This window comes from Lactuca virosa, chromosome 3, assembly GCF_052849685.1.
Source record: "Lactuca virosa cultivar CGN04683 chromosome 3, Lactuca_virosa_CGN04683_v6, whole genome shotgun sequence".
NCBI lineage: Eukaryota > Viridiplantae > Streptophyta > Magnoliopsida > Asterales > Asteraceae > Lactuca > Lactuca virosa.
Window position 1 is genome coordinate 168,433,391 of NC_136428.1, and position 13,216 is coordinate 168,446,606.

The window sequence follows — 13,216 nt, forward strand, 5'->3', positions numbered from 1 at the left end:
GGCTTTTTATAGACTAGGTTGAAGAAATGTAGCTTCTTTGAATGGAAAGATGAAGAACAGGCAGAAGGGTACTACAAAAACCTGCTATATTCTCTGAAGCAGAAACTGGATGCTAAAGAGGATCTGTCTGAGATAAACAATTTGAGGAGAAGGATTGCTGAAGTGGAGTTTCTGTTGTCACAGGAGCAGTATAAGGTGGCAAAGAGTGAGAAAGAAGTTTATGATGCAAGGAAGGCAATAGGCAGGTACATGATGATATTTGCCTTGTTGTTTGCTTGCTTGGGAATTTGTGTTTTGAAGTTAGGGGGTGATTGTACTTAGTTAGGTTGGTTAGTGTAAGCTTTTGTTTTTTGGGATCCCTTGTATTTTTTGTAAAGGCAGACTAGAAAGTCAGTAATGATGGGCATTTTGTATGTATTGAAGCTGCCTTTAGTTACAAGTTAGGGATATCAACATTGATGTGTTGATGTTGTAAGGTGGTAAGTCCCTAATGAAAGGGCATATGATAACTAATGTAAAAAAAATATTCAAAGTCCCAATTGTAGGGCATTTTGTATAATCAGATGTTGATGTTAATGAAACATATGCATTCCCTGTATTCCCAACAAATATATTTAATTAGATTGGTTGTTGTGCATGTTTTCATTTTGGGAACAAATGAGATAGTGGTCCATGTGGAAGTACACTATGTGTATGGGGACCATTTGTAGTTACTAGTCAGTGGGTGTTTTAATAATGGAAAAATGGGACCTTTTAACCCATTATAGAACCATATCCGGGACCATATAAAACATTCACATGCATGCACATTATTCCAAATTTTTCCATGCAGAAATATTCAAAGCCATATGTCATGATTTTACTTAAAAAGGCAACATACTTTCATAAGTGAGTAAAATATCATGTGAACAGTTTTAGTAAAAAGGCAACATATATCCATTACTGACCAAAATACCCTTTTATATCATGACCAAAATACCCTTTTATGTCAAGAGTGACCAAAATATCCATTACTAACCAAAATACCCTTTTCTCTCATGACCAAAATACCCTTTTATGTCAAGAGTGAACTTAAAAAAGCACCATCCATACATAAATGACGAAAATACCCTTTTGTGTCATGAGTGAAATTGAAAGGCACCATCCATACATAAATTTAAATTACCATCATCCTAATACATAAACTTTAAAACAAATTACCATCATCCTAATACATAACCTTTAAAACAAATTACCATCATCCTAATAAATAAACTTTAAATCCAAATTACAATCAACACTAATCAATTACAAGAGCTTTTCCCTTAGAATTTCCTGGATCATTAACACCACCAATTGTTTTGCCTAATTTCAGCTTCAATATTCTCTCTGACTTTCTTCTCCTTATCCTCTTCAAAAGCTCTGAAATTGGCCTAACCCTTACCTGCTGAACCTGGATAACAGGAACAACCTCCTGAATTTGAACATTATCAAATTGGGCATTAGGATTAACCTCATCATCTTGAACAACTTCCTCACCCTCCTCAGCCTCCTCACCCACAACAGCTTCCTCACCCACAACACCCTCATCACCTTCATAACTTCTAGGTGGACTAAATTGCATAGACTGACTAAAATCCCCTGCACTACTGGATTCAACATCAGTAGGAGTAACTTGCATATCATTTTGAGTAGTATCCATCTCAATTGGAGTCATTTCAACATCTTCATGTTGTTGTGGCTCACTTGTACTACCCTATATGGCATGATATAATTATGTTAGTGACAAATCATATGTAAATAAATTTAAATTTTAAATGGTTTTACCTGTCCTGCATTTTGATTCACACAAACTTTTTGTTTCTTATGTTTCTTCACATTTAACTTTTGGGGCCTTCTCTGTGGACAAGTGGCCTTGTTGTGACCTATCTCCTTGCAAATACTACATCTGATTTTCTTTCCAGCTTTAGAAACCCTGTGTGTTCCTGTATTATCTGTAGTGGATTTCTTCCTCCTAGTAGCTGGCCTACCAGGCATCATTCTACTAATAGGAGGCAATGGTGGAGTATAATTTGTCTCTGGCCACATGTCACTGCTATTCATGGGGGAAATTCTGTAATTGTATGCCTTCCTAAATGTGATTGTGTTAAACATGTTGTCTACATAGGCTTCTACATCCCTATTAAGAAAGGATATGCTAGCTACAGAATGAACACATCCATATCTATTCAATTGCCACAACCTACATGAACATGTTTTCCTTTCTAAGTCCACCTCATATGCATCTATTGCTCCCCTTACCTCAAACTGGTTTAATCCACTTGGTAGTACCTGATAATGCCTTTGAGCTTTTTTTAAGCAAATACACCTTATCCCTTATCTCTGGACAAATATGATTTCCCCATTGTTGTCCCTTTAATTTCATGTTGTAGACTCTGCCATCATGTATAATCTTAACTCCTCTAACATGGTTATTATGGGCTTCTTCGTGGCATCTACTATTACAACATTAAAACTTTCTGAGAAGCCATTTTCAACTGCATCACAACACCTTCCAGCTTGAAAGAAAGCTCTTGACCATGTTTTTGGATCTTTCTCCATGAGATATTGATGGGCATCTGGGTTCAATGTCTCAATTTCCTTCATCACAACTTTAAAACCATGCTCAGTTGTGGCTTTAGATGCTCTCCAAAACAAGGTATGATATATGGCACTAGTGAATCTCTTCTGCAAATTCTGGCAAATATGTCTAGCATATTGCCTGTGCTCTATATATGGCAGCAACTCTTTAACAGCCTCTATCAAACCATGTATTAGTACAAAGGTTTAAATCAGATAGTATAAAATAAATATAAATGCATTACTTTGTAAAATACTAACCTTATGTTGGTCTGACATTAAACTGAAACCATTGCCTAAATTCAAGTTTAGATCATCAATGAGAAGCTCTAAAAACCACTTCCAATTCTGCTTGTTCTCCACATTAACCACTGCCCAAGCAATAGGATATATCTTGTCATTTGCATCCCTCCCAATAGCACAAATCAATTCCCCCTTACAAACACCTTTAAGAAAACATCCATCAAGACCTATTATCCTTCTACACCCTTCAATCCAACCTTGTTTAACTCCTTGAAAACAACAGTAGAACTTGCTAAAATATTTCTTTCCATCTGGACCATCCTCCACATCTAGTTTCACAGTTGACCCATGATTTGTCCTTAAAATCTCATGACCATATGACCATAGCTTACCATAATGTTCAACAAGGCTACCTTCAACAAGATTCAATGCATACTTCTTTGCTCTTCTACATTGCCCCATACTAACTCTGATACCAAACTTGGCCATTACCTTTACCCTAAGCTTCCTTACACTTATTTTCTGACTTTGTACAATCTCTTTGGTATAGTGACTCCCAATCCATGCATATGTCACCAATGATCCAAACTTGAAGTTCCTAGCACAATTATGATCAGCTTTTAGTGACTTGATTTGGAAACTCTCTTCATCACTCATCCAAGAAGCCCATAATCTAAATGTGCAAGCACCCTTGCTACACCTCACCAGAAGTCTTTTCCTATCATTTTTTCCAAAACACAATTGATATCCATTAGCTACATCATAGTTACACAACATTGATTTTACTTGCCCTGGACCCTTAAATCTCATCCTTAGAATTGGTTTTTGTTTTTTCCAGTGTAATAGCTCATTAAATATGGAATGAGTTTGTATGTTAACTTGAACTTCTCTCCCATTGTCATCATCTACGATGTTGTTTTCATCCTCATCATCAACACATAACTTACTCAAGAAAGGATCATTTGATGTCCTATTCATATGCACTACATCCTCATTAAATTCTAAGGCAACATTTCTAAGTTCATCTATGTTATCTTCATTTTCACCATCAATACAAGACTCATGTTCATCATCATCATTATTTTCATCATTAAGCCACCCACCAACCCCAATATGATCCACATAAACCGAAATTACACCATCTGTTCCATAAGCATAAAAAATAAAAGCAACATATTCCAGATCATCTGAAATGGGATTAAGCCCTTCCATCAGGGAATTGCCTGGTTCACAGTAGTAAAACTTTTTACACTCTACATGCATGAAACGTTCGCAGAAGGTCACAAACTAATAATAAGTCACAGAAGAAAAGTCGACATCAATGAACATGGTTTTCACACCACCAGTGTAAGATAAAGGATTTCGATTAAATACCCCTTGGTAGTTGACTTCCACCATCGCAAACACTCCATTAGGTTCCGATTGTGCCATTGCTGCGACTTCTTTGTTTCTTCAGCTCGATCACAGGAATGCTTCACAAACCCTAACTCAGTTTCTTTTACAGCTGAATAATGAAGACGAGTGAAGTTCGATAGTTGAAGACGAAAGGCTTTAAGCTTCATATATCATTAATTGACGTGGCATACCTCACGTGGCATCGGATTAGGCCAAAAATACATATTAATTGACATATATAAAATGTCAACCGGGAAACCGTTTAAAAGTTGATAAAATGGTGTAATTAATAGGTCAATTACGAGTTTACTGTCTAATGTACCAAAAAAAAACTTTAAGGACCAAATGAAGAAAGTTTCATGTGGTACAGTGACATTATCCCATTGTAATATTGAATGAATGACGACACAAATAACATCAAAGTTTACATGCGACAATTGACATGTCAACTTGATTAAAAAAAATCAAACAATTTTTTAGTAATTAAAAATACACACAACAAAGTATGAAACATGATTTTTTTTTTCTTTTTCCAGTTTCATTCCTTGTCAAACTCTCAAACAAACCGCAACCTTCATTGGAAAATGTACACTTAATTGGTTAGCACGATGGAAGATCCTTTGGTGGAGGACGAACCGCCTGATCTTTTTCCAGCCCATCTTCCACCACAAACGTCGTCTTCAATCCCCATCCGGTGTGCAACTCCAAATGACAGTGAAAGAACCAAACACCTAAATACACAAGAATTAGTAACATATGGTTTTTAACAGTATGTGTGTGTGTGTGTGTTTTCTTTGTGGTAAAGATGATCGATACCTGGATTATCAGCTCGGAATCGGATGGCAGCCCAACCACCGGTGGGAACACCGACGGTATTCCTCTCCGGTGGATCAACCAAGTTATACTTGATCGGATCCTTGGAAGAGTCGAAGTTGCCAATGCCAGTTCCAACGACAAAGAAATTGAACCCATGAAGATGAAAAGGATGCGATTCAACGCTTAAGAAATTGGTATCTTGTATGACCAATTCAACGGTAGAATTAAATGCGATTTTGCTTAACCGTGTTCCCTTAGAAGTGAAAAGATTAGCAGTAAGCGGAGCACCGGTGTAGTTAAAAGCCTTCGGAGGCTTATCAGGAAAATCAGTTCTAAACACTCCTTTCATGTTAAAATAATGAGCCTGAAGAAGTCCAGTTTCCGGCATCACAAAGGTTATGTTGTTCAACGATGCAGAAAGCCGAGTACCATTGAGGCACGTAGCACAATCACTCTTCCCTAGCCCGATGGTGAAAAACAAGTTCCTGTCAACTTTCAACGGCACATTCGCCGGAAAGTTAGGGGTGTTTAAGCTCCGGAGCTTTTGGTTATAACTTAAAGCAAAGTTGGTGTTGTTAGGTAATGGTAGAACAGGGAGTGTAGGGATGACGGTGGTCGGAATGTTTTTATATTGGAAAATTGCGGTGGCGGTTTTGTTGTCAACTGGAATTGGAACATCTTGGAATGGTCGAACCGCCATGAAGTAGCGGCCGGGAGTCTGGCTGGCGGAGACGATCACATTTGTTGTTTGGCCCGGAGCAATCAGTAAAGCATTTGTGGTGAATGGTTTTGTGTAAACTGCATCGATCTCCACCACCGTCATGTTGTGGCCGGCGATTGCAAAAAATAGTTCGTCGTTGAGTGCAGCGTTGACTATTCTCAAGAGGTATTTCTTTCCTTGCTCAACTTCCATAGCAAATGTATCTAAAATGAAAAAAAAAAATCTCAAAATAAATAAAGTTACAAGATCTAAAATGCATTAACGAGTAGTTTATTGATCGGTAATCAACTTATACATACGTTTCTCAGAACATGGAAAAAGTGGGCCCGGTTTTCCATTTATCGTGTGCGCGTCGGACATATTTGGTGGCAAACCTAAAGCGTTCCCTTGCTTCACAACCTGTTCAACATCCGCATGCCACCATTCACCTACGAATAACAAATATTTTGTGTTTTTGACCAGATTTGAGAAACATTTAACTATGAAAGTACATTCAAATTACACATATAGTTTACCAAACACGATGACTTGTTCTCCATCGGGTCGTGGGAATGGAAATGGCACTGATTGTTTTGGTAAAATTACAATAGCACCATATACAGTTGCTCTGAGCCATAGAATATGTGCATGCCACCATAGTGTCCCTCTTTGGCCTGTAATGTTGAAGTCATAAACGTAGCTATTCCCAGTCTGGATTGGGCATTGTGTGATGTATGCCGGTCCATCTGCCCACCCGTTGGCATATTGTTTCAGACCATGCCTAAAAAAGAGAGCCAAGAAACCATAACTATGTAGGACACCAACGAATTCGATGGAATAGAAAATCCTTTTCACTTCAATAGTATAAGAGAATATTGTGAGGCATCGAGTGAGAAGACATATAAAGGTAACAACATTGTCTGGTTTTGGCGATAACAAACCTAGAGAAAAGATATAGTTTGTACGCTTTTGTTTGTATAATAAATAATTTCTAAACCTCATACCAATGAATGGACATATTGTATTGGGCATGGTTTGACACGTTGATAAGAACTCTATCGCCTTCTCGAGCGTAAACAGTTGGACCTGGAAACCTCCCATTTACAGTTACAATTGGTTTTGCATGGCACAATCTGCTAACGTTCTTCACTTCGACCTTTTTTTAAATACAAGAATATAATACAATCATTTTCTATAATATACGAAACAAACATTGCAATGAAACCAATAAACTAATTTGGTGAAATGGGTTTTACAACATGGTAATTAAAAGCCATAGAAACTACGCGCGAACTTACATTAAACTGATACTTCTTGGTGGCTGCCTTGACCTCAAGAGAAAGCAATGAAACACACATGAAAATGCAAATAATAAAAAGGGATTTTCCAAAAAAGAACGTATGATTAGTCGTCATCTTCCCCAATCGTTAGTTTCTGGGATTTCTTAAGAATGAATTAGTTGAGGAAGATGAAGATATAGATATAGATACATGTGTGTATATATATACACACATATATACATGTATTAGGTAGAATGGAGAAGTGAGGAGGGTGTAGAGCAAAACGTTTAAGTTAAACATGTGTATAGTAAGAGACTTCAAAAAACAATTACTCAAACACACGAATAAAAAAAAAATCTTATTGGTGGTTGTTTTAGAAAAGTATTATGGTTTTTATAAGATTTTGCTTTATATATCTATAAACATTGATTAAATTGATTACGGTCCATTAGTTTTTTGATTTTATAATAAATATGTATTTATAATATTTGATGAGAGATGTATGTAATTATTTTTATTAGTTTATTTGTTAAATCAAATGTATAAACAAAACATTATATCGTAAGTTTCTACTTTTAGAAATAAATTTGATGTATATTTGAAGATCTGGTCATGAGAGGTACACAAGAGCAACTTAGGTTTAGTGCGATCGTGAGCTTTACCGTGGGGGAAAAGGAATACAGCGAAATCAGTTTTTCTTTCTGTGAATCAAAATCCAAGCACATAAAGAACTAAAAAAGTAGAATTCAATTTTAAGTAAATTACACAAATGGTCCATGTTGTTTTATCCATTATGCACGTCTAGTCCATAATTTGTTCTTCTAAATTGAACCATCCTCCAAATATAACTATGCTCCACGCCTATTCCCTCTTCGAGGATGCCGTCTGTTTTGTACGTTAGAACGCTTCATGTGCCTTGTACTATGGGGGTACTTTTTTCTTTTCATTTTAATGGCCCATTAAAAACCCTTTGAACTATCATTATGCCGTTGACACCCTTCTTCCTCTCGTTCTCCTCGTTCGTACTGCTATCATTTGTCCTTAATTGCTTTCACATATAATGGAAATCAGAAATCAACAAAGACAAATTGCAATTTTGGTCTACCAACTATTGGGTTATGAGTATAACATCAATCCTATGGTGTTCATGCAACCCTAATTGCTTTGATCTAGGTTTTATAACTTGAGCATACAACATTGAATACCAAAGCAATAAACCCTAATCTAGCATGCTTATTTCGAAATTGACATAATAAACAAGTTAGAAACTTTACCTTGATTGTTATATATCAATAACAATCACAATCCTTCTTGATCTTGACTTCTGAAAGCTTAGTGCCCCAAGTGTTGCACCTCTAATGGAGTCACAAACACTCAATGCAAAGGAAGACTTGGAGAGAAGGATTTTCGGCCACCTTAGGGTTTCACAAAGCTTGGACGAAAATCCCCTTGTATGGGGTCCTTTATATAGTTGTGGTTGCTATGGTTTTCAGATGGAAACCCTAATACCTAACTTAGGCAACAAGCAGCCCATGGACTCCTTCCTTAGAGCCCTTGGACGAAATCATATGGGCCTCCCCATAAATTACGTCCACTCCACTCTATGGAGTCCATCAGCCCATTTATGCAACTATCAATCATTTGCATAATAGTCACCAATTATTTAATCAGTCTCTTTTGACCACTAAATTAATTCCAAATTAATTTCTGATCAATACTAATTAAATAATATGATTTCCAAATAATCTATTAATCTTGTAATATATTAATAAAAACATTTTGAGTATGAATTTATTATTCACATAATAAATTCTACTCTCTCTCTCTCCTCTTGTCATTCTATCAAGTTGCATGAGTGAAGGCAAGCCAAAAGGACCATGCTCATAATCGGGTCAAGTACATACCGAAATAGTTATGGGCTTAGACACCTAATCCAACAGTCTCCCACTTGGATAAGTCTAATAACTATTTTGCAAGTACGACTTCAGAACCTGATTAGAAATCGTAGCTTTCAAAAGCCGCTGTCAACTCTGATCTTATCAGAAGCACGTCCTTTAGATAAGGGATCATATATTTCTTCATTCTCAAGAGATCGTATAGACATAAGACATGGAATTTAATCATCCTCTTAGTCTATGTCTTGTTTCCCGATTTCCGATTTATGACGACTGACTAATTGAACAAATCAAATCAGTCCTGGCTTGGCCAAACGCTTTAAGGTGTCATCACTAAATCATCGAGGGGCCCAATGATGTCGCTTTTATCCAACTTTGGGTAAAAGGAACGGATAAACTTCGACTCAAACGCTCGCTTGTACCTACTCATCAAATCACACACAACAATATGTTTTATAACACCAAGTTACTGGTGCGTTTACATATTATCAATGTGCAACCGACTTGTAAATTACAAATCACATGTCTCGGGTTCAAGAATATAAGATATTATCGTCTCATTAATCACCTGTGATAAAATCCATGAAGTGATTCAAGTGAGCGTGGGTTTAATCCAATACTCAAATCTTATTCCAGGAGCACTCATGAACGTTGCAGCAAACCTTTGCTATGTCTAAACACTTAGACAATCTACAAACCAATTCATGACAGTCTTCTTTCATACATACTTTCAAAGTATGATCGACTGTGGATAATTTAAATAATCTTATTATTTTGGAAGTCAAAACATGCGAAGTGTAACACAAGAATACTACTAATCCTATATGGTCCCAAACTCTTGAGTATAAATAAAACACCTTTTATTTAATCACCATATTAATTACTCATTATTCATTGTATAATGTTTCAGATAATCAACTTATTACTCGAATTATAACTATAGTTGTCCCATGCTCCAAGCATGCACACTATGTTTACCTATGGTCCATATTTTTTGAAATAGATCAATTGAACACATTTCCAACGATACTCATTTCACAACTCTTAATCCTTATCATAAGTGTAAGAATACCAAATTCTTGCCACTATTAGAATATGTTAGATTCTAACATTTTATGCAACGATCCTTTCGTAATGTCACAACACCAAAGCCACCAAGACTTTGCCAATGATATTACAAAGTGCTCTATTGGAGATTGTTACAAGGCAATTCCATAGATATGAAGTCTCACATTCAAAGTACATTCCTTTGAACATCCTTCTTGCATAAAAGTTTCTAATCTAGACATAGATTCTTGATATCCAACTCCCATTTATGGAAACATTTCCATATTTTCCATATGACAACTCATTCTAAATAGAGTCCTATCTATTCATAATAATGTCAATATGGTCCATCCATTACTATACTTCCAACTGCCCACAAGGACCAATCCTTGGCGAACCTTAGATTGTACTTAACAGTTGTTTAATTATTTTAGTCATATCCGGCTCTGGTCCTTTTTCCCTCTTAATGCCCTAGGCATTTGGAAAATCAGAACGGACGAATATTACAGCATATGCAATCGATCCTATACCAGAAGCGTATGGGACATGATTCACAAAAAACGTGATACTTTACCAGTTTCTTGCTATAATATTGTCATATATAGAATTCCCTTATGTTGAATCTTTTCAACATAACTTTCATATAATATTCTCTCCCTTAATTATAGCAAAACAACCTTTCAACCCCTGCAACTTTGCAAAGAGTAACTTTTGTTTTCTATAATTAATATTGCTAACTTGCAACACATATAATAATAATCATGCTCCCACTAACATGATGATTATATCCTTACCAGCATAACACTTATGCTCCCACTAGCTTTGACATGTATCCAGAAATCAGTTGAACTTCTAGAAAACAATACTTATTGAATTTCTTAACGAAAGTTCATATTTCTGATACGAGATGCTTTGATAAGCCTTTATCTAAGCTTCTCAAACTCATACACCTTTCCTTAGATAACTTATATGTGTGTCTAAACAATTTCAACACTTATAGAAATAAGTCTTAAATGTTTAAACTAATTGCCAAATCTCACAATTCGAACTATGAAGAGGGATGCCATAGTCATAATCGAATTTGAGAATGCAAATATCACAATTTCTATCTTCTTAAAATCTCTCTTAGTGAAAGCGTTTCCTCACAATCATTTTCATGAAAATGGAGAGAAACCTTATGACACTTAGATTTAATGGTGTATGTGTTCCTATCCATGCGAATTTGTCATAACCATAATCATAAGACAATGTTTGTGACAAATCCAACTCATATGGATAGAACTAGTTCATCCTTAATTTCTTGCCATCAAGGGTCCCACCATTGCTTCCAAGTCTTTGAGAAGCTCACCCCTACCTATCAATGTACTTTCCATTAATCAGGGTGCCTTGCCTCTATGCAATCAATTGAGAACTCATAGAACTCACATGCGTAGTTGACTTAAACTGGAATGGCATAGAAACAAGAACATGCCAAGATGATAGGTTATAAACCTCAAGTCGTGTGCTAGTGATAGATAATAGATTTATTCTTGATAAGTTCTTGAAATCTTTTTCAAGATCTTTAAGACTCCCACTGACCTCTTGACATATAAGATTCTCTTTTCAAGAAACAATCCTTGACAAAACAAATATTCAAGGGTTAGTGCGGGTTCTTGTCAAGACAAACACTTTACACAATTGGTCTTAGTTGGTCTTTGTCTTATCCAAGACATCACAACTAACCAATTTCAAATGTGCAGAAATAAGAAAACTTTTCCTATTCCATATTTGATAAGTGTTATAAACCTACTTAAGACTATGTCACTCAAGTCATAATCTTGGAGTATGACTCTAAGACTCGATATTGGAATGAAGTATGATTCAACTTTTGATTTAACCATTTTAACAATTCACGATTCCTCTACTTAGCCACACTAGTGCACTAAGTTGTCCTTGGAGGATCAATTGTGATATGATTTCATAATCATTCAGACGATCATAAAACATGATACAAAAGTACTCTCCCTTCTTCTCAGATTGGAGAAACCTTTTATCTTTCTGCCTTATTGATTCTTCTTATTCGTTCGGTCATACATTGAAACTTTTCAATGATTTAGAATTACACTTAATCTTGTAAGTATAACCATATTTACTAAACTTTTAGCAAATCATGACAAATAGTCTCATCGTTCTTTGTGGTGGACTTGACCAGTGCACAACATTGTGTACCAGACCCTCTAGTCCTTCACTTGACTCACATTCTTATGTGAACAAGGAATTGGTCTTAATTTCCCAAATACGAAGGTTTTCATTCATCACACAATACAAGTTGTATGATTCCAAGTTTCTGTCCTATTGAGACTTGGGCGATCAGAATCTTCCTTATTTGGTAAATTTTGACACTACCACAAATAACATAACTAAGAATCACATCCTTTTCAATCTTTCTAACAATAGAAATATATAAACATCAATTTTCACAAATGCCATTGCAAGGAAATATATATAAGACAAAAACAAAATTTATTTTATTTATAAAAATGCGGAAACAACTTGTCCTTACAATGCAATATAAAATGAAAACTATGTTACTAAATATTCCTAAGCAATCTATCCCAACTCTTCTAAGTAGCAGCTCAAAAATCTAATCTTCGAATCATGCGATCGAAATCCATTTCTTCATGATCAGACTCAGCTCACTCTTTCTTTTAAGCTTCCTTTCTTTTTCTTTGATCCTACAAAACATCAAAATGTAATCTTATCACATCAAGTATTAAGAATCTATAAATAGGAACTTAATAGAGTTAGATAGTGGATTTACCTGAAGCAAAGTCATATATCTTGACTCTCCCATCTCTTAGATCTCTCAGGTAGTTAGGGCAGCTTCGCAACCAATGCCCCTTCTTTTGGCAATAGAAACATGTGGACTCTTTGGGAACGACACAAGAAACAATCTCAGACTTTGCCTTTCTCTTATGGTCAAACTTTTTGACCATGACAGACCTCTTTCTCTTAGGTGAAGAAATCCTCTCTGGACTATTGTTTCCATTGCCTATGTCCATGGAAGTTTGGGAGGTTGAGTTACCAGTCAAATTTGCTTGACCAGTGCGCCAAATCATTGCTGATTCAGAAGCAATAAGCAAATAGGTAAGATCAATAAGGGTCACGTCGTGGTCTATCATATAGTAATCTCTAATGAACTCACTATATGATTCGGGAAGTGATTGAAGAACCAAGTCAACAGCCAGCTTCCTTGAGACAAC

The 13,216-nt window shown here is 35.9% G+C and overlaps 1 protein-coding gene across 1 annotated transcript; it reads right to left on the bottom strand.

Annotated features, from left to right (window-relative positions):
* Positions 1-4,582: 4,582 nt before the first annotated feature.
* LOC145166798 (laccase-11-like) lies at positions 4,583-7,217 on the bottom strand. The gene is made up of 6 exons (XM_079085839.1): positions 7,051-7,217; positions 6,757-6,908; positions 6,289-6,533; positions 6,073-6,201; positions 5,053-5,976; positions 4,583-4,967 (listed from the first exon to the last, which is right to left on the bottom strand). The coding sequence occupies exons 1-6, from the start codon at positions 7,165-7,167 to the stop codon at positions 4,837-4,839; spliced, it is 1,698 nt and encodes a 565-aa protein (XP_078941965.1). The 5' UTR covers positions 7,168-7,217; the 3' UTR covers positions 4,583-4,836.
* Between the last annotated feature and the right edge of the window lie 5,999 nt (positions 7,218-13,216).